The sequence below is a fragment of the Pristiophorus japonicus genome, chromosome 5, assembly GCF_044704955.1.
Source record: "Pristiophorus japonicus isolate sPriJap1 chromosome 5, sPriJap1.hap1, whole genome shotgun sequence".
In the NCBI taxonomy this organism is placed as follows: domain Eukaryota; kingdom Metazoa; phylum Chordata; class Chondrichthyes; family Pristiophoridae; genus Pristiophorus; species Pristiophorus japonicus.
This window is the reverse complement of record NC_091981.1, coordinates 223,712,930-223,739,502: the sequence shown is the minus strand read 5'-3', so window position 1 is coordinate 223,739,502 and position 26,573 is coordinate 223,712,930. Positions and strand designations below refer to the sequence as shown.

The 26,573-nt window shown below is 44.5% G+C and overlaps 1 protein-coding gene across 1 annotated transcript in view; it reads right to left on the bottom strand.

The window, feature by feature from the left end:
* rundc3b (RUN domain containing 3b) overlaps positions 1-26,224 on the bottom strand; it is a 171,912-nt gene extending 145,688 nt beyond the window's left edge. Inside the window, exon 1 of the mRNA XM_070881341.1 lies at positions 25,515-26,224. Within this exon, the coding sequence (XP_070737442.1) occupies positions 25,515-25,750 (236 nt within the window). The 5' untranslated portion in view covers positions 25,751-26,224. The remainder of the gene's footprint in view (positions 1-25,514) is intronic.
* Positions 26,225-26,573: the final 349 nt, after the last annotated feature.

The window sequence follows — 26,573 nt, the reverse complement described above, 5'->3', positions numbered from 1 at the left end:
TGCCGCACGCTCTTTCCGCTGCCTGCACTTGATTTCTGCATGCTCTTGGCGATGAAACTCGAGGTGCTCAGCGCCCTCTCAGATGCACTTCCTCCACTTAGGGCGGTCTTGGGCCAGGGACTCCCAGGTTTCAGTGGGGATGTCGCACTTTGTCAGGGAAGCTTTGAGGGTGTCCTTGTAGCGTTTCCGCTGCCCACCTTTGGTTCATTTGCCATGAAGGAGCTCAGAGTAGAGCACTTACTTTGGGAGTCTCGTATCTGGCATGCGAACTATGTGGCCAGCCCAGCGGAGCTAATCGAGTGTGGTCAGTGCTTCAATGCTGGGAATGTTGGCCTGGACGTGGACGCCGATGTTGGTGCGCCTATCCTCCCAGGGGATTTGTAGGATTTTGCGGAGACATCATTGGTGATATTTCTCCAGCAACTTGAGGTATCTGCTGTATGCGGTCCATGTCTCAGCCATACAGGAGGGCAGGTATTACTACAACCCTGTAGACCATGAGCTTGGTGGCAGTTTTGAGGGCCTGGTCTTCAAACACACTTTTCCTCAGGCAGCCGAAGGCTGCACTGGAGGCGGTGTTGGATCTCGTCGTCGATGCCTGCTCTTGTTGATAGGAGGCTTCCGAGATATAGGAAGTGGTCCACAATGTCCAGGGCCGCGCCATGGATCTTGATGACTGGGGAGCAGTGCTGTGCGGTGAGGATAGGCTGGTGGAGGACCTTTGTCTTGCTGATGTTTAGCATAAGGCCCATGCTTTCGTACACCTCAGTAAATACATCAACTATGTCCTGGAGTTCAGCCTCTATGTGCGCAGACGCAGGCGTCGTCCGTGTACTGTAGCTCGATGACAGAGGTTGGGGTGGTCTTCGACCTGGCCTGGAGACGGCGAGGGTTGAACAGCTTCCCACTGGTTCTGTAGTTTAATTCCACTCCAGCGGGGAGCTTGCTGACTGTGAGGTGGAACATGGCGGCGAGAAAGATTGAGAAGAGGAGGACTGTACAGTGTCATTGATAGCTGTAGTTTCAATAGAAATACGACTGAAACATGGGGGCCAATGGGGTGGTCAGTTCAGTAGTAAGTATGCAATGTTTGCAGCTTCCAATGTTGTTCTGGCAAGAAACTAGCCTCTGTACTGAATGTGTTCAGTTTGTACCATAGTTAAAAAAAAATCAATACGGACACAGAATTCATTGCGGCTTCAAACGAATGGTGTAAATATAATTTTAGTTATGAGGCATGCAAAAGCAACATAGGGAGAAAATTGCCCTCAAGTTATGAGTTAAATTAATTCATTCTGTTTAAATTGTCAAGTGCATGTCATGAACTGTATGGGGTGTTCTGCTCTCATCGACTCAATCATGATTATATTTACCTTTTGAGTTCTGAAGACCATTCCCAGCAGAATCAGCTCAGTGAATTAATCAAGTCCACCCTTACATTGGAATCATTGCTAAATATTCAATGAACCCATATTGCATGTAAATTAACCATACAACTGGCTATTCACAAGAGGGAACCTCAAGTAATTCTAGTCCTAGAGAACATCTAACAATCAGAGAATTCCATTACACCGAGGGATAATACTCCGGGTGCCCCGACAGAAAATGGATAGATGCCAGAAAGGTATCTGACAATAGTGAATATGACAGACAGCTTTTAGCCAGAAACATATTGCGTGGTATTTTAAGATCTATTTTAACAAACTGTGGCCATTTCTTTCTGAAAAATAGCAGCAAGACTTTCAATTGGTGCCTTTCTAAGAATGCAGTGAAGATTAATGACTGTTGCTTATACAATACAAAAATTGTATTTAGTTTTCACTTCAGCAATGAAAACAGCACAATTCCATTAATGTAGAAATACATACTTTATGCTTTATTGGGGCATTGTTAAAAAAATATGGAGGAGCAATGAGCCCTTAATGTGTAGGGTCCAATGACTGACAGTGGAGTGGGGAGGGAAAGAGAGGAAGGCAGGGCAGTCTGGAGCCTGGAGCCTGGAGAAATAGCATAGGCTCTGACCACAATCTTCCAAACATCCTTGGATAGGATGTTGTGTCAGAGAACTAGAGGGTTGCCAATGAGACACATTTGCTCAAAAAAGGAAGAAAGGGATAAACCAGGTAACTATAAACTAGTCAGCCTATCAGTAGCTTCTAGGGACCGTGGGCCCAGTACAGATTTCTGGCACAGTTACCAGAGGTGCGTCGCTTTTGTAGAACTCCAAGGACGCCGAAAATCTTCAGGTCGAGTTTGGCCACTCCCCAGCCTCTCCTCGATGGTGGAGTAGTGTGGCAACTGGATTCGGGGGCGGAGCCAGGTCCCGGCGCTAAAAACAGTGCCGGGACCTCTGCACATGCGCACTAGAGTGTGCGCGCATGCGCAGTAGCTCTTCGCCTCCAGAATCTGAGTGTGTGCGCTGCAGGCTGTGTGGGAGGGGCAAAGTGTGCCACCCCTATCCCTGGCCAAATGGTCGCCCTCATCGGTGGCCCACTGCCTTCCCGGGCCGTGTTTTGATAAGACTTCTATTTTTTTTTTTAAATTGTTATTGATTGATTGCTTTTTACTTTGATCTTGGTGCTTTAGGTGCAGGGTTCGTTCAATTTATTTGTTAATTAATTGCTTATTACATTTTGTGCTGTGTGTAGTGCTTTGTAAGTCTTGATGCTTTAGGTGCAGCGTTCCTTCTATTTTTTTATTTGTTAATTAATTGGTTACTTTGTGTTTTTTTAAGTCTTGGTGCTAGGTGCAGGTCCTCACAGTTTCCTTGAATTTTTTGTGTGTTATTGAATGGTTATTTTTGTGCTTTGTTTAGTGCTTGGTGCTTTAGAATGTACTTACCTGCGCTGATTTCTTAACTCTCCGCAAGGGTTTTCTGTCGGCCACAAGTGGCCACATATACTGGTCTAAGTTAGTTTGGAGCAACTATTAGCTGTCCAAAACAGGCATAGGTGGCTGGTAATGCCTCCTTTTGAAAAAAGAACGAAACTAAAAAAAATCCTAACTAACTCACTTACACTGGCGCAAATTAAATGTGCAGAATGGGGATTTTTAAGATACTCCAGAAAAATCAAATTGCTCCAAAAAAATAACAGTAACTCCTGGCCAAATTTGGGCCCCATAATACAGGACAAAATAGTCAATCCTCAAGAAAAACATGGGCTAATTAAGGGCAGCCATGTAAAATGCCTTGCAAATTTGCCTTGTAAAATGCAAGTCCTATCTGACAAATTTAATAGAGTTCATTGAGCAAATAATAGTGTATTGATCAACAAACTGCAGCGAATGTGTTTGATGAAATTGCATAAAACTAAGGCACAGCATTTAATGGGAAGGTAGCAGTAATGGAGAAGAAGTTGGTTCAAGGACAGAAAACATAGAGTCAATGTTAGTGGATGTTATTCAGATGGGAGGGATGTAAAAAGCACTATTGGGATCATTGCGCTCTCTCTCTCATTTTATTAGCTTATTTATAATGTGTTAACCACTATGGTAGTTATACAAAGTTCCCTCCCATACAAAGCTAGGGAAAGGTAGTGAAAGCAAAAAACCTTGGAATCACCTAAGTGGCAGCTGGGTGGTGTGATGCGGGGCAAGATTTAAGGACTAGTTTTCGAGAGATTGACACATTAAGTTGAGCACTGTTCATGCATCACTTTGTGAAAGACAACTTTCTACACTACGGCTTCTTAGTTCTATTGTGAATTATAATTTAAGTTCAGATGCAAATCTTTATAAAGATTAGAACATCACAAATTATACACCACTGCACAAAACTGACATCAACTATAAAAATTAAGAGATTAGCAATTTCACGGACTTACTGGTATCAGCAGCTTACCTTGGCATTAAATCACCACTACTCATCTCTAATGCATTTTTTAAGTTAAATTAGCTGGTTGGGTGAAATATTACAGCCCTATGTGAGCATGTGAATATATATGTAAATACTACTGTTTGATTACACAAAATGAAAGATATGCAGTAAAATACAATCCTATCAATATGGTGCATTTCTGTAACCAACAGATGATTACTAACTGATTTACTAATTCATGTATTAAAATTTCAAAAGTACTCAACTCATCATTGAAATCGAGGAAGACTTGCTTCCACTCCAAAAGTGAGTTCTCAGGTGACTGAATAGTCCAATACAGGAATTACAGTCTCTGTCACAGCTGGGACAGTCGTTGGAGGAAAGGGTGGGTGGGAAGTCTGGTTTGCCGCACGCTCCTTCCGCTGCCTGCGCTTGTTTTCTGCATGCTCTCGGCGACGATACTCAAGGTGCTCAGCGCCCTCCCGGATGCTCTTCCTCCACTTAGGACGATCTTTGGCCAGGGACTCCCAGGTTTTGGAGGGGATGGTAGGGTGTGGATTCTGCTCACTAATTTTCCAATTTCATCCAAGATATTGCTGGCTATGCCAGTCCCTTTCCCATAGAGCAGGAGGAAAATAGGTAGGCCATTCACCCTTTGGCTACTAATGTGCCTCCAAATAGCTACTTAACAATGGCTTTCAAAGTGACCCAAGAAGCAGTTCTTCATCCAGGGGAGATACATGATGCAGAGAGGAAGTAGAAGGCCAGAGAACTGAAATAAATCTACTATGTATAGAGATGAATGAAAAATGACCCATCAATGTACACCCTATTTGTTAGTTAGTCCAAACTTGTGCACCATCATTCCCAATCGCTAATAACTCCCGGAGTAGGCGAAAGAAAAAAATCCTATGGCCAATTTCCAAAAGGTTCTGTAAAATTCCTCTGACTCCCTAAGGCAATCAATCAAACAGGCTTCAGAAAACCATGGTTAACTAAGGTTACTAGATGAGCTTAACTAACCCACACATCCACTCCATTCCAACCCTCAATATGCCAAATAACCTCTGGAACAATGTCTTGCACTGGGTCAGAAAAGACTATTTCCACATAGGCTCCCTAGAAAAGATTAGAATTTTTTTTTTTTAAATCAAGCATTCTGAGTTAACATGAAAACAATTATTTTTTTCTACTTCACAAGTGATAAACATGGGCAGAGCTAGATGATGATTTCTTGGGTCCTGGAAACAAAGAACATTTGGTGCCTCTTGGATCAACATTGACCAACCCCCCCCCCTCCCCCCCCCACACAACCCCATCCGCTCCATGGCTGGAAGAGCTATCCATCCAATTAGTCCCATTTCCGCGCCCCGCCCCCCCGCCATCTTTCCCCATAGCCCTGCACATTGCTTCTTTTCAAGTATATACCAAATTCCCTTTTGAAAGTTACTACTGAATCTGCTTCCACCATCTATTCAGGCAGTGCATCGCACACAGATGTGTAGTAAAATATGAAGATACAATAATGTCTGATTTCATATCTGTGAATGTTAACACACACTGTTGGCATCTGATTGATTTGTATAGTCAAGGTGCAAAGGAGCGAAGCCACAGCACCACATCAACCTCCGAGCAATTGGAGCCCTAGTTCAAACAAACTGTCCCTTTATGATTGAGTTTCTTTTCTGTATATTAAAATATTCTTACTATCTTTTCTTCTAAGGTCCCTCATATCTGTAAAAATAAAAGCATTTTGTAATCTGTCAGTATTTATATTTTAACAAATCTGCCGACTCTGCCTTGCCCCTTTCTGACAGTATTTTTAAATGTTAGAATACTTTGATCCAACGGTTGTGTGCAGCTTTTCTGCTCATGGTGAATTTTAGCGGGGGGGGGGGGGTGGTGGGCGGAGGGGTGCGGAAAGAGGAGGGCGTGTCCCATATTTGGCTGGGGTCCCTAGGCAGAGGCTCTGTAGGCCCGGCTGTTAATCTGCCCCTGAATGTGGATTTTATTTTTAATCAATTTGCACGAGGTCACATACTATAGTCTCTTAAACCAGATAATCAAAGTTAATCACTTTTGAATTCAATCAGTTTTTACAAACATTTTTAATAAACAATTCCGTCAGTCTTTTACTGAGAAATCCTCCAGGTTACTGTCTACCTGGTACATTTATGACTAGTTGTAGCCACCTTTACACATAAAAATTCACTACATGGAAATACATATAAAGTTAACAAATTAAATTCCTACCCCTTGCCTAGTTTGTTTCACACGCAATTAAAATATCCATAATCCATATACATCTTCATGTGGACTGGTATTAAAAACAACATTTGGGTGTGCAAGTCTGACTGCATCATGAAGAGTGCATACAATCATCAGTATCATGCACTGTAATCATCAATTACAGATCCACTCAGCAAATCCCATCCTTCAAAATAAACTCTCCACTTGTCAAAAAAAAAGATTTCTGTCTCTAATTAAGTCAGCCCACCTAAAACCTAAATCTAAACCCAACCCTCATCTTAATATGGGAAATTTAAACGGTCGATTCCAGAATCCCCTACACCCAGTAGGAAGCCAGATTTGAAAATCGGAGTTATGATTTAAAGCTATTTCTCCAACTTGTGCTTCTTCCGAACTTGGCTGCCTGCTGGGAGTGCAGGATCACTGAGCCACCCATTTGTTTTCAAATGATTCTACAGCACATGTCTGGACAAGTGCAACTGTGCATCTCAGCATTCCCGAGCAAGGCTTTTGAATGATGCATAGGGATGAAACAACATCTTTTTCAGATCGTTTTTACCTCATTTTTAAAATCAGCTAGCCAATCATACTGTTGCCTCCGCCCATCTTGAAAAATCAAACTCAACTGTGTCGTAAATCTTTGGAAGGCTCTACCCCAGAGATCTGTGGACACTGAGTCATTGAATAATTAAGGTGGAGATAGACAGATTTTAAGGATAAGGGAGTCAAGGGTTATGGTAAGAGGGCAGGGAAGTGGAGTTGAGGCCAAGATCAGATCAGCCATGATCTTATTAAATGGCGAAGTAGGCTCGAGAGACCAGATGGCCTACTCCTGCTCCTATTTCTTATGTTCTTATGTATACCACTCTTACCCACGCACGTGCCTCTGACTCCAAGTTATCCCCGTAAAAAGCCTCCCTCATATTCTGCGCCTTTTTAACCTACTAAAAGTAATTTCTTATGTGGGTCTGCAGTAAAGGCTTTGCAAAATCTAGGCATAGTAAATCTACGGAGTTCCTAATTAAGTACGGCAAGTGATGTATACTTAATTTTTACAATTCACAGGGCAGTACAACCAATTTTAATGACAGATCATCTCCTTTCAGAACACAATGACTCTATACAAACCATATTATTTCCTAAAAACTAATCACACATCATCAGTATAATCATTAAAGTTTATCATAGTCATTAAATCTTCATTGTCGGCACCATACATATAAGTATGCACCATCCACAGGCATCTGTGCCGCGAGCCAGTGTTAAGAAAAATTAATCTCAAATGGAATAAAAATGACCCTACACAATGATTTCAATGGGTTTAGGTAACAACATTAGTTCTTATGGTTCATCAATTACAAACTTACAATCAAAACGAGTGGGTTACAGTGACTGAATAAGCTAATTCCATTTTAATTACACGAGACTTTTACCACTGTTCTGGGAAATGCCTTCCGTGATTCAGTTTGTTTATCCTGTGAAAATAGTGAACCTTGCTTATAATCAATCACTCAGGTTACAACAATCTAATTAAAGATCAGATCAAGCCATGTGACTAGATCATTCGTACTGTAACTTTGCCACAAATCACAGGCCCAATTCAGACCCTAAAATAGATGGGGAATGGGTGTGGTAACCTACAGAGCAACCATGTTGTTTTTACCTTTTTGCTCCAAGTAGGTGCTCGACAAAATTCATATGAATCTGCAATTTGTACTGACTGGCCCAAACTTTAATCACTAATATTAGATCAACTATAATTTACATTTCTTAAAAGAAACACTTCAAAGGATGCAAATGCAGTACAGGTACATTAATTCCGCAATAAAGCACATTACTCTTAATTATCGACACAGATGAAAGGATAGCTTTTCAGGAGACTTTTAAGATAGAAGGAAAGAAAGACAGACATGGATTTATATAATCGCCTTTCATGACCACCGGAAGTCTCAAAGCGATTTACAGTCAATGATGTACTTTTGGGGTGTAGTCACTGTTGTAATGTGGGAAACGCGTCAGCCAACTTGCACTCTGCAAGCTCCCACAAACATAATGATAATGACCAAATAATCTGTTTTTTTTGTTATGCTGAATGAGGGATAACAATTAGCCAGGACACTGGGGATAACTCCCCTGCTCTTCTTCGAAATAGAACCATAGGATTTTTTAAATGTGCAGCCGAGACACCAGACGGGGCCTAGCTTTAATGTCTCATCCAGAAAGAGGACACCTCCGACAGTGCAGCACTCCCTCAGCACTACACTGGAGTGTCAGCCTAGATTTATGTGCTCCTGTCTCTGGAATGGGATTTGAACCCACTACCTTCTGACTCAGAGGCAAGAGTGCCACAGCTGACAAGAGTAGGACGATGGTTTAGGGAAGAAGTTCTAGAGAATAGAGCTGAAATAGTGAAGTATTGATGGGAGGGAAGGTATGGGAGGCCAGAGTGAGATGGCCAAAAGCCAGGCTGGATTGTTAAGCTGAAAGAAAGCAGAGGCAGTGTGGGGAAGGCCATGGAGAGATTTGTAAATGGGCGCAAGGATCGATCCCAGTGTTGAAAGAGGCAGCCTGAGGACCGTGACAACAGGCCTAATCTATATAATCGCAGCGAGATGTCGCTGCCTGTTGCGCTGCTCATGGGCAGCTCTCTGAACTGAAGAATTCAATTTCAGGCTGCCTGCCTTGTTGGGGCACTCGGGGCAGTCCAATTTGGCATAGGGGTAAAAAAAAAAAAGGACGTGCTTATTTGTACTGCAAAAATGGCCACCCTTTGTCTATGATTGGTCTCCTTGGAGGATAAGCCACACCCTGAAGTTTCACAGGAATGTGTAACTGGAATGGCCCATCCGAAGATTTCACTGGCTTTGCAAATTGTAACTCGATCCACTTTGGCTTCCTGAGGCGACAGAGGATGGAGCTCCCCAGAAGACAGCAAGAGCCAGTCCAAGTGCCTTACCCCAGTCCAAGTGCATGCCTCCCCAGCCAAAGTGCCTTGTTCCAGCACTAGTGCATCCTTTCCCCCGCCACCCCCACCCCCACCATAGATGTGCGGCAGGCATTGTGTACAGATTGTTAACAGGTTTATTGGATATGAAGTGAATAGTGACAGTGTCGTGACTTCTGGATATCATCCACTCCAACCATGTCCCTTGTAGGGGTTGGAAGAATGTGATCAGTCTTCCCCACACCCGTGTCTCCCCTTCCCCCGCCTCTCTCTTCCCCCACTCCCACAGCTTCTCTCCCCCCCCCACGCCTCCTCCCTTCCCCCACAGCTTCTCTCTCTCTCTCGCTCTCTCTCTCTCTCTCTCTCGCTCCCCCCCCTCCCCAAGCTTCTGCCTCACTATCGGGCCCAGGCTCGCCGCTCTCGGACTCAGGCTGGCCAGTGAGGCGGGGAGGGAGGGAGTCAGAGCCTCAAGTCCTGCTTCTCGGCACAACGTGCATGTAATGATTTGGGCCGGGGTGGGGGGCGGAGCTTGACGGAGTTGGGGCTTGTTGCATGTCTCTCAAAAAAGTGCAGTACGGGTACAAATAGTTACATCATTTAAAAAAAAAACAGGCTCTGGGCCCCTCATTAGCATATACAATGAGCCTGATGCCTGTTTTAGGCAACCATCTCAGACACCTGAAAAACGTTCCAATCCAATTTTAGGCAACTATGGACCCCAAAATTGTGCCTTGTTGCGCCTGCATTAAGTCCACAAAATGGGCACAATGAGGTCAACTTTCTACTCCTCAGTGTAGGAGTACACTGGACGTGATGAAGTTACAGAAGCCACTGTCCGCACTGGGTGGGGTTCTTTGATTTTTACTTAAGTACAGTTACAAGAGCCTCACTGCTTGATTATGGTTCCAAGTCACCATTTTTTTTAATGTCTAAACTTATTTATGAAGGCATTACGCTCAGAAAGGTGTTAAATAGAATATAATTCTGATGAGGTTATTTCCAGATGGTAGGAAAGGCTACCCAATGCACAATTTGAAATGTAATGCCTTTCATCTTTCTGTCATTCTCTCAGTGCAAAATTACATTGAGCTAATTGAGTTGAATAATACACTGACAGCCCTATACATACAGTGCCGCACTGAAATACAAAATGAATCCAAGAAAAATTGTTAAATTCTACAGTGTTCAAGTGAGTTGTGCCCGAACCACATTCCTTTCACTTTGGAACATTGTTCTTTTTAAAAAGCTAGACATCACTACAAATATTCAGTTTTAAAAGCACCGATTCTTTAATGTTGACAATGATATAATAGGAGCCACTTGAGGAATACTTATTTATTGGAGTATGCAAAAATTGGCATCAAAAAGTGGTAATTCACAATATATTCCCAACCTAACTTAAGCTACATGACATTGTTACTGCTTTTTGGAGTTGCTAAAAGGGATATGATAAAAACCACATTGCTGGCACAAAAGTTGACAAAACTGAAATACGTGGAATGCCATTAGGCACAAACCGAAAGCCATCATTGAAATTACACCTAACTTTTGCAAAGTAGAAAAACTCAAGGCCAAGTAATTATGTAAATTAGGAAACTATCAGCACAAAACAAAAATTTCAGATTCTATAAACAATGCTTCAGTTTGGATGCCCCCAAGTTTTATCCCTGATGTGACTAAGGGGGTTATCCTAGGTTTCGCTCTGCATCATGCTAGCTTTCATCTTCTTTCCCAACACTCAACAATACTTACGCCCACATCTGACAAGTGCATTTACTTTCACCATACAATAAAGTACAGTAAATGCTTGCTATCATGCCCTTTTAACATAACTAGATTGCCCCCTTAATGCTCATAAAACTGGGAGCCAAAGATTATTCAGTTCCCAATATCTTTTATTAGAATTGCCTTGCATGACCACTGCCTCTACTTTCCCTCATTGGAGAATCTGTGGAATTTTTATTTTAGAGTCGGCGCAAATGTGTGCAGGCTGCGTAGTGGCCCATCATCCTGAAGTTTTCAACAGCGCTTTCTGCACTGCGCATTTAACTGGATTGGATCAATTGAAACATTCATGTGGGTTTCCTGGCCAATTAAATGGAGTGGGTCAGATATTTAAAGGGAGCCTTGTACACATCCCAGTTCAAGTTTGTTGGAGGAGGCACACAGGTGGTCGGGAAAGGTGACTATTGCTGTACATCAGAGATGTGTGTGGGTCCAACAGTGCCAGAAGGCTGCACCCAGGTTCGCAGATACCTCCCTCTGGATCTGTCAAGGCACCTGAAGTGCATCTTCAGCATGCCGATTGCTTACTCTATGACACATCTGGTGAATATGTGGCATTGATTATAGTGCTCTTCAGCCTCATTGTTTTGCCTTTTCAAGGATGTCAGCAGTCTTGTCTTCAGTGATCTGATAGATACCAGATAAAGTGGAGATCAGAGGCACAATCCTCCAATGTAACAAGAGTGACTTGCAATCTGGTGAGAGTGCCTACCGAGGTTGCAGAAATCACCTGCAAACTCTTGAAAGCAACCCCGCTGCACAAGATGGTGTCAGCAAGAGCCTTTTGCCTTAGGCAAGAAAGCAGGAGAGAGTATTTATGTGCTTTTTCCAGCTGCCACTTGAAGAAGCAGCTCAATGGCCACTGAGCTCCCGCCGCTCCTTTACAGGCGAGTTTCCCGAGGCCCATGAATCCCGTGCGCAACCAGTTAAAGTTGAAACCTCATGTTAAAAAGGCTGTTAAGGGTTTCCAAGTGAACAGTTAACTACCTCAATGAGCTCACGCGCCTCTCCTGAACAGGTCCGGGACACGCTTCGAAACACATCCCATTTAACATGGAAGTCGGTGGGATCCCGACGCGCTGTCAATTTCAGCGCTTTTATCTGCCAACCCATTCCCAATCCCGCACACTCCACAATGTGAAAATTCTGGTCTGTGAGTCTACTGTACTGCAGAACAAATTCTACAATTCATTACCAGATAAGATTGATCCTATGCTATTCCCAGAAGGTGTCAGGCAACATTATCATTGCAGTAACAAGAGCACGCAGATAGTAAAATGGTGCATGAGAAATAAAACTCAAACACTTCTAGATAACAAAAGAGGAGTTTAACCAGTCTTTGTTTGAAGCAGAATAAATGAAAAGTTGGTCAAGAACAATCGAACACTGGACTCAAAAAGCCTGAGATTTCTATTGAACTTTTTGATAGAAAATAATGTTTTGGTAAGGGAAGCCTGAAATGGATTAAGCTACAAATTAATATCAAATCATACCCACTCTAAAATTAAGGTGTGCCCTTTGTGCCATTAAGGTGTTCCCCTGTGTAAACATTTGCTGAAAGATTAGCTTGTTCACAGAAAATCTACTTTTAATAATAGCAATGCAAGTTTGCATAAGCTTGATGAGAAACAACACTCCCATATTTGGTGGGACATTCATGCACGAGATCACCATTTTCACTGCCACCCAAGAATGGCCTTTTGTCATCTGACTATTTTAATACATGTATGAAAAATATTTGTAGTAATCTTACAAGATAATAAGAAGCAAATAAAAAGCTGTTGAAGGTTCTGCCATCTCCATTTACACCCTATCTAGAGACTCATCTTTTGTTTCTTAAACTTGTCCCATTTCCATCTCCTTCTGCCTTGCACCATTATCCCTTTTGTCATTTACTCTCTTCTGCCTTCCACCCTATCACACACTTTCCCTTTGTTCTTTCCTCCACTCTCCCCTTTCCCTGCCACGACACTTGCTTAAAATCCTTACCTCTATAACTTTTTCCAGTTCTGACATAGGGCTATCAGCCTGAAACGTTAACTCTCTTTCTCTCTCCACAGATACTGCCTGACCTGCTGAGTATTTCCAGCATTTTCTGTTTTAACTAGAAGCAAACATTGGGTTTACTCAAAATACAAGTGTTATTTGCACCAGAGGAATGTGCTTTATTGAGCTGATGGCATTTTCACATCGCAGACTTACCTTATGAAAATTTAATGTAATGGAACTAGGGCTATCTTGGCATCCACAGCACAAGTGAGAGAGTTCTATTACAACTACATGCACAAAATATATACAAAAAGCTACAGACACTATAGTTTGATAGTGCAACTGAAAGAACTCTATGTAAACCTGCCTCTGTCACTCTGAGGCACAGTAAGTAGTGTAGATGGGTGCAAAAAATATACAAAGGGACATAACCGACTACGTGAGCAGGCAAAACTATGACAGGTGGATTTCAATGTGGGAGTCCATTCGCTTTGTATCCAAGAAAGACGAATCCTGATTGAGGTGTATAAAATTATGAGGGGCCTGGATAGAGTGGATAGGAAGGAGTGGTTTCCCTTGGCAGAGGGGTCAACAACCAGGGGACATAGATTTAAAGTAATTGGGGGGAGGTGGGAGGTTTAGAGATATGAGGGGAACATTTCTTCACTAATTGGGTGGTGGGCATCTGAAACTCACTGCCTGAAAGGGTGGTTGAGGCAGAAACCTTCGCCACATTTAAAACATACTTGGATGTGCACTTAAAGTGCCGTAACCTACAGGGGTACGAACCAAGAGCTGGAAAGTGGGATTAGGCCGGATAGCTCTTGGTCAGCCTGCACGGACATGATGGGTTGAAATGGCCTCCTTCAGTGCTGTAAATTTCTATGATTCTATGAAATCGGAATATTTTCTTAATGATGAGACACTAGGAACTGTGGACAATCAAAGGGATTTATTTAGGTGTTCATGTACACAAATCATTAAAAGCTAGTGGACAGATATAAAAATTAATCGGAATAATGGAATGCTGCCCTTTATTTCAAGGCAGCTGGAATACAAAGGGGAGGAAATTATGCTTCAGTTGTTAGACCCCATCTGGAGTACTGCATTCAGTTTTGGGCACCGATCTCCAGAAAGATATATTGGCCTTGGAGGGTTCATAGTGCAGATTTACCAAAAGGATACCAGGGCTTAAAGGGTTAAATTCTGAGGACATGTACGATATTGTAGTCATTATTTGACTGAACGAGTCATTCAGAGGCTTGGACGAAACATCCCCCAAAAACGGGTGGGTTGTTGTCGGGTGAGATGTAAAACAACTTAAAATTCTCAAACCCGACCGCAACCCATCCACTTCCACGTTTAACGGAAGTGGGACAGGGGGCGGACAGTCAATCTGGTTCCAAAGGGCTGGGAACCTCACATTTAACCTGTTTTACAGGTGTAACCCTGGTTGGCCAGGTTTCCCAAGCCTCAGGAAACCCGGCAGCTCAAGGCAGGCAAGGACATCTTCCGGGAAAAAGGAGGAACAGGAGTGTTTCCCTCCCCCACCCCCCCTGTAAGCTTACCTGCTTCCCTGGCATCACACCATCACCACCTAACCCCCACCCCTCCCAGATTGGGGAATTGGGCCCCCCTGGATTGGAAATAGTTTATCTATACCCAGGTACCCGCTAATGCAGCAGCAGGTTCCTCTGGAGTGCTTCCCGCGCGATAGGGGGCCAAGCCTATCAATCCGGCTGGTGTCCGGGAGGGGATCCCGTTAAAATAGAATGCATGCTAAACTTCACAGCATGCAGGGAAACCCAGACTGCTGGGTTTCCTGACCTAAACTCCACCGCCCTGCTCAGCAAACCCACCCATCAATATCGGGGCCAATGAGTTCAGATCCCACCACTGCAGTTGGAGAATTTGAATTCCATTTTTAAAAGAAAACAGGCTAAAAAATGAAGCGGTCGGATTGTTGTAAAAACCCTTTTAGGGAAGGAAACCTGCCATCCTTACCTGGCCTGGCCTTTGTGACTCCAGTGGTTAACTCTTAACTGTGTAGCATGCCAATCAAACTGCTACTGTAGGAAAACAGCCACCACCACCTTCTCAGGACAACCAAGGATGGGCAATAAAATGCTAGCCTTACTGGCGATGCCCACACCCAGAGAATGAATTAAAAAAACACTTGATTTGATTCCCTTGTGTTTAAAAGGTTGAGTGGTGAACTAATTGGGGTCTTTTAAAGTGAAAGAGATTTAATAGGGTAGATATAGAGAAACTATTTCTTATGGTGGTAAAATCCAGAAAGATAATCTGAAAATTAGGCCATTTAGGCGTGAAATCAGGAAGAAGTTTTTCACATGAAAGAAAAAGAAAAAAAGGAGAGAAACAGAAAGAGAAAGAAACATGGATTTATATAGCGCCTTTCACAACCACTGGATGTCCCAAAGCGATTTACAGCCAAGGGAGTACTTTGAGTGTAGTCATTGTTGTAATGTGGGAAACATGGCAGCCAACTTTTGTACAGCAAATTCCCACAAACAGCAATGTGATGTGATAATGACCAGATCATCTGTTTTTGTTACGTTGATCGAGGGATCAATATTGGCTTTGAATTAGTGCCATGGAATCTTTTACGGCCACCTGATAGGGCAGACAGGACCTCAGTTTAACGTCTCATCTGAAAGTCGGCACCTCAGACAATGCACCACTCCCTCAGTGCTCATCATTGGCAGTCCCTCGAAATTGAGGAAGACTTGCTTCCACTCTCAAAGCGAGTTCTCAGGTGACTGAACAGTCCAATACTGGAATTATAGTGTCTGTCACAGGTGGGACAGACAGTGGTTGAAGGAAAGGGTGGGTGGGGAGCCTGGTTTGTCACACGCACTTTCCGCTGCCTGCGCTTGTTTTCTGCATGCTCTCGGAGACGAAACTCTAGGTGCTCAGCACCCTCCCGGATGCTCTTCCTCCACATAGGGCAGTCTTGCACCAAGGATTCCCAGGTGCTGGTGGGGATGTTGCATTTTATCAAGGAGGCTTTGAGGGTGTCCTTGAAATGTTTCCTCTGCCCACCTAGGGATCGCTTGCCGTGTAGGAGTTCTGAATAGAGCACTTGCTTTGGGAGTCTTGTGTCAGGCATGCGGACAATGTGGCCCGCCCAACGGAGCTGGTTGTATGTGGTCAGTGCTTCGATGCTGGGGATGTTGGCCTGATCGAGAACACTGATCTTGGTGCGTCTATCCTCCTCAGTACTGCACTGGAATGTCAGCCTAGATTTGTGTGCTCAAGTCCCTGGAGTGGGACTTGAACCCACAACTTTCTGACTCAGAGGCGAGTGTGTTACCCACTGAGCCACAGCTGACACAGTGGAAACAAAAACTCTCTTCTGCAAAAAGCTGGGGATGCTGGGTCAATTGAAATTTTCATCAATGAGATGGATAGATTTGTGTTAGGTAAAGGTCAAAGGGATATGGATCAAAGGTTAGTAAAGGGAGCCAAGATACTGATCAGCCATGATTTAATTGAACAGGGTCAAGGGGTTGAATGGCCTACTCTAGTTCTTTGTTTGATCTTCAATGTGAAAACCAGAAAAAAAATCCCAAAGGCTATGAAGGGAAACAGATACAGAGAGAGAAAAAAAGAGAAAACATGACAGCAAAAGAATATTTTAATACCACATTACACCACACTGAGGTATGAAGTTGAATAATGCATACTCAAATGCATGCACAAAAGCAATTTCCATTGCAAGTACAATTTTTCCTGTAATTACCAGGATACACAGCTGAGCCTTTTAATGGTAACTAGAGAATTAATAACTGAAGAGCAACATGTATGCTAATAGGACAGAAAACTCAAGACTTAACCACAGATGAGTTGTGGCCAATATGATGGATACAGCATGCTGTTTTTAAATTACATTTTGACAAGAGGAATTGCCTCAGGTACACAACTGACTCATGACTGAAAAATCTCAACTAGGATTTGCATAATGCTGACAGTTTATGTTCAGATCCTTCCATGACCTTGCTCCTCCCCATCTCTGTAACCTCCTCCAGGCATACAACCATCCAAGAACTCTGCGTTCCATCAGCACTGGCTCTTGTGCATCTCACATCCTTCACTCCACCATTGGCAGACGTGCCTTCAGACATCTAGGCCCCAAGCTCTGGAATTCCCTCCCTAAACCTTACCATCTCTCCACCTTTCTCCCTTCCTTAAAACCTACCTCTTTGAGCAAGCTTTTGGTCACCTGTCCTAAAATCTCCTTCTTTGACTTGGTGTTAATTTTGTGTCTCATTATGCTCCTGTGAAGCGCCTTGGGACATTTTACTACTTTAAATGATGCTATATAATTGTAAGTTGTTGTTGTATCTGTGAGGCCAATTTCTTGTGAAGAAACAGGGTACAATCAATGAGTGACAGATTCTACAGAGCAACCACTACCGAGATCGATTTTAGTGCAGTTTCCCCCATTTCTTGAGCTTGTTATAGTGGCCTCCGGAGGATCCACAAAAGTCTGGATAGCAGAAAAATTGTGACCCAGTAACAGTCCTCAGGCCACATAACTGCAGAAGACAATTTTACTATATCTACCCAACCAAGACATGATATCACATATGATCAGCTAGGCAATCAATCTTTGATGCAGATTTTTGATGAGGCAATCATTTCTGTTACTTTGCATGGGATGATCAGTGTCCTCGATAACATACTGAATACTAGATCATGAGACTTCAGTGAAGTGCGGGAAACAATAGGAAAAAAATGTTTAAAGCAATTTTGATCCATTTTTACATTATGTTTAAATAAGTCACATGGAGAAGGTTGGGTAACATTTCACATCACCACATGAAATTTAGGCGTATTATTTTTACTTCCCATTTCCTATCTCTTAATTGCCGTAACTCAAACAACAGCAAGTTTTAGAGAAGTGAAAGTAGGTTTAGAGCAGCACAATAGTTTATTGATTTTAATCAGTTATTTCACAATATTTCAAAATAAATGATGGAATTTCATTCAACTTTCTCAAAAAGTAATTAAACTTTGTCCAAGTTTTAAAAAATTAATAAAGGCAGCTATAACTGTTTTCCCTCTTTCCTTCTCTCCTGAAGGTGCTAACTCAGTGTAGCTCCATAGCAAATGAGAAGATTTGATAGGTTTTCAAAATCATGAGGGGTCTGGACAGGATAGAGAGAGAGAGAGAGAGAGAGAGAGAGAGACTGTTCCCATTGGCAGACAGGTCAAGAACCAGAGGACACAGATGTAAGGTAATTGGAAGAACCAAAGGCAATGCAAGAAAAACTTTTTTTAACGCAACGAGTGGTTACGATCTGGAATGCACTGCCTGAAAGGGTGGTGGAGGCAGACTCATTTTCATCTTTCAAAAGGGAGCTGAAGGAAAAAGATTTGCAGGGCTACAGGGAAAGGGCAGGGGAGTGGGACTAGCTGAGAGTTGGCATGAGCTTGATGGCCGAATGGCCTTTCATGCTTTAACCATTCTATGATTCTATGAAAGATGTAAGGTAACAAATTTTACATATCATATGATATGATATTTTATATGAGGATATTCCTTTATAGTCAACAATTTGTATTTATATAGTGCCTTTAACACAGGGAAACATCCCAATGCGCTTCAGAGTGAAATCAAATTTTGGCTCGGTGTCAAATTTTATTTGATAACTCTCCTGTTAAGCCTGTTGGAACGTCTTACTATGTTAACAGCACTATATAAATGCAAGTTGTTGCAATCAGGCAAAAACTGACTGAGCTAAAAAAATGAAATATTAGGATGGGTGACTAAAACCCTTAGTTAGGGGTAGGTTTTAACAAAGACATTAAAAGGACATGAGAGGTGGAGAACGGTCTGTAGGCACAGACATCAATGATGGTCTGAAGGGAGTGGCGAATGCGCAAGAGGCCAAAGTTGGAGGAACGCAGAAGGTTGGAGGGCTGGAGGTGTATAGAGAGCTAGTAAGGAGCAAGGCCATTAAGGGATTTGAACACAACATTGAGAATTGTAAAATGGAGACACTGGTGGACCAGGAGCTAATGTAGGTCAACAAGCACAAGAGTGATGGGTGAGTGGGACTTGGTGCGGGTTAGGACACAGTTAACAGAGTTTTGGATGAGCAGAAATTTATACAGAATGAAAGGAGGTTGTCCAGGAGAACATTAGAATAATTGAGTCTGGAGGTGACAAAAAAAAATGAATGGGGGTTTCAGCAGTGGATGGGCCAAAGCAGAGGTGGAGACAGGTGACTTGTGTAGTTGTTGTATACAGATTTGAGTGGGAGAGGATATGGGGTCAGAAGCTCAGCTTGGAATTAAGTAAGAAGCCAAGGTTACAAATCAGCCTGAGACAAGGGCCGGTTGGGGAATGGGATCAATGACAAGGGAGCGGAGTTTACTGGGGGCTATGGGGGAGGGGTGGGGGGGGGAAAAAGAGTTCAAAGACAATGACTTTGATCTTCACAATGTTTAGCTGAAGGAAAGTACAGCTTATCCAGGACAAAATGTCGGACACACAGTCTACGATGAGAGAGACAGTGGAGGGTTTCAGCGAAGTGCAGAGGTAAAGCCGGGTGTCGTTAGCATATTTTTGGCCCTTGATGTAATGTCTTCAGATGATGTCTCTGAGGGACAGCATGTAGTTGAGGAATAGGATGGGGCTAAGGATAGATCCTTGGGGACTCTAGAGGCAACAGTGTGGGAGTGGGAAGAGAAGACATTGCAGGAGATTCTCTGGTTATGATTGGATTGGGAAGAGTGGAAGTGGTTGACCATGTCAATGACTGCAGAGAGATCGAGATGGACAGGGAGGGAGAGTGTACGATAGTCACAATCACAGTTATTTGTGACTTTGATTAGGGTCTGTTCAGTGCTGTGGGAGGCTGATTGGAAAGGTTCAAACATGCAGTCCAGTTGGGTTAAACAAAATATTTAAACTCGGAAGCAAAATTGTATGTTATATATGTGGACTTGTATTTACTCTGTCCAGTCACTAGAGGGCTCATCCTCTGGAGTCCCAAGGGATCCCATAATCCCTTGGGAGCACAGGTATTTAAGGAGGCTTCACATGTTGGAGAGGCACTCTGGAGACCTGCAATAAAAGACTAAGGTCACACTTTACTTTGAGCTCAGTCTAACGCTTTCTCCATACACAACAACTGGCGCGAGATACAGATAACGAACCCAAAGATCTAGAGAACAGTGGGCATCCTGGAGAAATTCTTGGAGGGAGATGATTGGGAAATTTTTGTGGAATGACTCGACCAATACTTCGTGGCCAATGTGCTCGATGGGGAAGAGAGCGCTGCCAAACAAAGGCCGATCCTCCTCATCGTCTGTGGGGCACCAACGTATGGCCTCATGAAGAATCTGCTCTCTCCAGCGAAACCCACAGAGAAATCGTACGACGATTTGTGCACACTGGTCTGAGAGCATTTGAACCCGAAGGAAAGCGTTTTGATGGCAAGGTACTGGTTCTACACCTACAAAAGATCTGAAAGCCAGGAAGTGGCGAGTTATGTCGCCGAACTAAGACGCCTTGCAGAACATTGCGAATTTGAAGGACATTTGGAGCACATGCTCAGAGACTTTTTCGTACTTGGCATTGACCACGAAACCATACTTTGCAAACTTTTGACTGTAGAGACCCCAACCTTGAGCAAGGCCATAGCGATAGCCCAGGCGTTCATTGCCACCAGTGACAGTATGAAACAATCTCTCAGCACACAAGTGCTGCTACAAGTACTGTGAACAAAGTTATGTTGTTTTCGAATTGTAACGTACAGGGCAGATCACACATGCCTGCAGCTGCACATCCGCAGAAGACTCAGAGTCCACCATCAAAGGTGATGAATGCAAGGCCATTAACACCTTGTTGGCGCAGCGGGAGGTGATCATCGTTTCCATTCATGCCGATTCAAACAGTACGTTTGCAAGGGCTGTGGAACAAGGACACCTCCAACGAGCATGCAGGCAAGCTGCAAAGCCTGTTAAACCTGCAAACCACTATGTTGCAGAGGAGGACAGATCCATGGAGGATCACGATGAACCAGAGCCTCAGACCGAAGAGGCAGAGGTACATGGGGTGCACACATTCACCAAGAATTGTCCCCCAATAATGCTGAATGTTAAACTAAATGGACTCCCGGTGTCAATGGAGCTGGATACAGGGGCGAGCCAGTCCATCATGGACAAAACACTTTCGAACGGTTGTGGTGCAACAAGGCCAGTCTTAACTCCAGTTCGCACGAAACTAAGAACTTACATGAAAGAACTGATTCCTGTAATCAGCAGTGCTACCGTAAAGGTCTCCTACGATGGAGCGGTGCACAAGCTACCACACTCTGTAGTACCAGGTGATGGTCCCACGCTGCTCGGCAGGAGTTGGCTGGGAAAGATACGCTGGAACAACGTCAGAGCGCTATCACCCGCTGACGACACTTCGTGCGCCCAGGTCTTCAACAAACTTTCTTCGCTGTTCGAACCAGGCATTGGGAAATTCCAAAGAGCAAAAGTGCAGATCCACCTAATTCCGGGGGCACAACCCATCCATCACAAGTCGGGAGCAGTACCATACATGATGAGAGAAAGGGTAGAGATCAAGCTAGACCGGCTGCAATGAGAGGGCATCATTTCACCGATCGAGTTCAGTGAGTGGGCCAGTCCCATTATCCCAGTCCTCAAGGGAGATGGCACCGTGAGAATCTGTGGCGATTACAAAGTAACTATCAATCGTTTCTCCCTGCAGGACCAATACCCACTACCAAAAGCAGACGGCCTCTTTGCAACGCTGGCGGGAGGAAAGATGTTCAGGAAGCTGGATCTGACTTCAGCCTACATGACGCAGGAACTGGAGGAATCATCGAAGGCTCTCACCTGCATCAACACGCACAAAGGTCTCTTTGTTTATAACAGATGCTCATTTGGAATGCGATCAGCGGCGGCGATATTCCAGAGAAACATGGAAAGTTTACTGAAGTCAGTCCCGCACATCGTGGTCTTCCAGGATGACATCTTGGTCACAGGTCGGAACACAGTCGAGCACCTGCAGAACCTGGAGGAGGTTCTTAGTCGACTCAACCGCGTGGGGCTCAGGTTAAAACACGCGAAGTGCATTTTCCTGGTGCCTGAAGGGGAGTTCCTGGGAAGGAGGATTGCGGCGGACGGCATCAGGCCCATCAATGCGAAGACGGAGGCAACAGGGAACGCACAGAACGTGACGGAGCTGCAGTCGTTTCTGGGACTCTTGAACTACTTTGGTAACTTCTTACTGGGTCTCAGCACACTGCTAGAACAGTGCACTACATGTCTTACTACGAAAAGGGGGCAAATGGGTTTGGGGCAAAAGCCAAGAAAATGCCTTTGTAAAAGCGAGAAAATTGTTATGCTCAAACAAATTGCTTGTGTTGTATGATCCATGTAAATGTTTGGTACTAGTATGTGATGCGTCGTCATATGGCATCGGGTGTGTATTGCAACAAGCTAATGGTTTTGGGAAACTGCAACTGGTTGCTTATGCATCCAGGAGTCTGTCTAAGGCCGAGAGAGCCTACAGCATGATTGAAAAAGAAGCGTTATCGTGTGTCTATGGGGTAAAGAAAATGCATCAATACCCGTTTGGGCTAAAATTCTAATTGGAAACTGACCATAAGCCACTTATATCCCTGTTTTCCGAGAGTAAAGAGATAAATACCAAAGCAAAGCATTGGCCCGCATCCAGAGATGGGCGCTCACGTTGTCCACATACAACTATGCCATCCGCCACAGGCCTGGCACAGAAAACTGTGCCGATGCTCTCAGTAGGCTGCCACTGCCCTCCACGGGGGTGGAAATGGCGTAGCCCACAGATCTAGCCATGGTTATGGAAGCATTTGAGAGTGAGAAATCACCAGTCACTGCCCGGCAGATCAAAACCTGGACAAGCCAGGACCTCCTATTACCCTCAAAAGTTATGTACTTCACGGGAGCTGGTCTAGAATCCCAGTGGAAATGCAGGAAGAGATAAAGCCGTTCCAGTGGCGCAAAAATGAAATGTCTATACAGGCAGACTGCCTTCTGTGGGGCAATCGAGTAGTGGTCCCCAAGAAGGGCAGAGACACCTTCATCAATGACCTCCACAATACCCACCCAGGCATCGTAATGATGAAAGCGATAGCCAGATCCCACGTGTAGTGGCCCGGTATCCATGTGGACTTAGAGTCCTGCGTTCACAGATTTAATACATGTTCGCAGCTAAGCAATGTACCCAGGGAGGCGCCGCTAAGTTTATGGTCTTGGCCCTCCAAACTGTGGTCTAGGGTACACGTCAACTATGCAGGCCCGTTCTTGGGTAAAATGTTCCTTGTGGTTGTAGACGCGTACTCCAAGTGGATTGGATGTGAGATAATGTCGGCTAAGACGTCCGTTGCCACTACTAAAAGCCTGCGGGCCATGTTTGCCACTCACGGCTTACCCGATGTCCTGGTGAGTGACAATGGGCCATGTTTTACCAGTGCTGAGTTCAAAGAATTCATGACCCATAACGGGATCAAACATGTCACATCTGCCCCATTTAAACCAGCGTTCAATGGTCAGGCAGAGAGAGCAGTGCTTGAAGAGGGTAACTGAAGGCTCACTGCAGACTCGCCTATCCAGAGTCCTGCTTAGCTACCGCACGAGACCCACTCACTCACTGGGATCCCACCTGCTGAACTGCTCATGAAAAGAGCACTTAAGACAAGGATCTCGTTAGTTCACCCTGATTTACAGGAATAGGTAGAGAGCAGGCGGCTTCAACAAAGTGCATAACATGAGATCGCAAATATATCACACGAGATTGAAATCAATGATCCTGTATTTGTATTAAATTATGGACAAGGTCCCAAGTGGCTTCCCGGCACTGTCGTGGCCAAAGAGGGGAGCAGGGTGTTTCGGGTCAAACTTTCAAATGGACTCATTCACCGGAAACACTTGGACCAAATCAAACTCGGATTCACAGACTATCCTAAGCAACCCACCTTGGACCCTACCTTTTTTGATCCCCCAACATATACATCCAGTGGCAACCGGCACCACGGTTGACCACGAAGCAGAACCCATCATCCACAGCAGCCCTGCAGGGGCCATCACACCAGGCAGCCCAGCAAAGCCAGCTGCATAGCAGCCCAGCGAGGGCCCAACAAATGATTCAACAACACCAGCTTTCACACCGAGACGATCAAGCAGGGCAAGAAGGGCCCCAGATCGACTCACATTGTAGTTACACTATTGACTTTGGGGTGGGGGGGGGGGGCCGGGAGGGGGGTGGGAATGTTGTTTTATATGTGGACTTGTATTACTCTGTACAGCCACCAGAGGGCTCATCCCCCGGAGTCCGAAGGGATCCCATAATCCCTTGGGAGCACAGGTATTTAAGGAGGCCTCACAGGTTGGAGAGGCACTCTGGAGACCTGCAATAAAAGACTACGGTCACACTTTACTTTGAGCTCAGTCTGACTCTTTCTCCATTTTCATACACAATTTTCAACAAAAAAAAGCATTTCCATTCCTCCTTAAAACAGAAAACAAACAGCCTAGTCTAGTAAACCTTTCCTATTGTACTAATTAATCGCTGATAATCATCCATTCGTCACCCAGCATACTGCAAATATGCACAAGGGAATGAATACCGAGCAAATAATGATTCAATACCTTGTTTGAATATTTGCGCATTGTGTGTGAAACTGAACAAATATATTCCACAGTTCACCATGAATTAACTGCAAAGAGAATTCATAAGAAGGATGTGCGGTAACAATAGTGGAGCAGCGAGCCGTGGAATGACAGATGCAGTTCGCATGCCCGGCTCCCCACAGGGAGCTGTCCGATCTTGGAGTGCCTCAGGTAGAGGCCTCTCAGGCCAGCAATTCACCCCGGGTCAGTCACTGACACCGCCCAGTGGTCAATCTTACTACAACATCGGCAAAGGCCTGGCAGCGGGCCACTTGCATATTCTCTTAGCTGGAAAATGATGCACAAGGAAGAGAGTGCACCTGCAGAGTGAAGGCAATATTTATAAATCAACAGTAAAGAAAATTGTGAACTCAGTGCCTATCTCATTATTTTTATTTATTGAAGCACAATTGTTCTAACCAGATTAAACATTCATTAAACATATATGAATATACTATACATGAAACATCAATTGAATACATGTTTTTTTTAAACTTGAAATTTATGGTCAATTTGTTCAGTCCAAATGACTCAAATGAGCCGGAAGGCTGATCTGAGGGGCCAAGTCTGGCCGAGTCCGCTTTGACTGGGGGCAGAGATGAGGCGTGTTATCTTAAGAACTGGGGGAACTGGTTTGCTGGTCCCATTCGAGCAACACCGCCTGTTGGCCGGCCCACCCAGTTACATTAACCCCGAAAGTGTGGAGGTGAGGAGCTGGGCTGCAGCGAGTGAATACAATGCGCTCCTGACCGGAATATAATGTCAAACAACTGCGAAAAGAACGGAACACAGCCCATACTTTTTTGCTCAGTACACTTTGCATTTGAAGAACCCCGATATCCAAAGATGCAATTTCTAATTATGCGGATAAACATCCTCAAAGCTAATGATGGTGTACAATGTAAGCTTCTAGTCACTGGGAATGATTCAAACCGGACCCAGTGGACCCCCCCCCCCCCCAAGCCACTGTAAGTGATGACATACACACAGAGCAGCAGTGCCTGTCCCCGACATGTTCACAAAGCCGCCGTTTACCTGCAGACGGTGATGAGGTTTTTCCGCTCCACTGCAGCGTTCCTCGCCATGCTCTTCTTCCGTGAGAAATTTAGCCCCAGACTGAGAGAAGCCATGTCTGCCTTTTTAAACAGTGATGATAAAAGTGAGCTGCCGAATGAGTTGAAGTGGCGGGGGATGATGGGTGAGGATCTGCGGGACACCGTGCTCCTGGTGCAGGTTGAGCTGGGGATGGTGGGGTCAGGATCGCTGCTCATTGGTGCCGCTCCGGCCCGGGTTCAGCCACAGCATCGACAGGACCATCGGCTACTGCTCTTCCCCTCCCCAAATACACCAGCCAACAGGGAAGGAAATGAGTTGAGCTGGCCAACAAAACCGCAAGATGAGCCGCACGTTAAGAGGCACTGTTGCAGCAGGGTCGGAACATTATACAATAACAGCTTTGCACTGTGCTGGGATAGCGGCAATTTCTCCCGTAGATCTACAAATGCCAGTTTTGCACATTATAGCGATCTTGGTGGTGCAGAGCTAACAGTCTTGCTCCCTCCCCTCGCTCTTATTTGAAGGTTTTAACTTGGTTTCCTTCAGCATGTGCGAGTCTGGCATTGTCTTTAGTTACAGTGGGATGGTTGAGCAGCACAGCCGGTGCAGTCCACGGCCATCGCATTGTTCTCCCAGCGCACAGTCCCTCTCTCCAGCTGATAACATACAAATAAGCGGCTCTCCATCCAGTTTCCTTCTGTCACACCACGGGACCGGAAGTTTACAGCTTGAATTCCCTTTAAAGGGACACTGATAGCATGATCTCATCCCAGGAAAGCTCTGAGTCCCCCCCCCCCCCCACCCACACCTCAGCAAATGTGAACCCCTGACTGAAGACCAACAGGAAGAAATAAAAGCAGCTTTGTAATACACTATTAGTTTGGGCCATTGCTTCAAATACATCGTGGTGTTCCAAAGGCAAAATAGTGCAGAGATATATTGCTACACTGCCCGATTTGCTGAGTATTTCCAGCATGTTATGCGCGTGTAGCTTATGAAATGCTACATTTGACTTCTGATGTGAAACAATTACCTGCA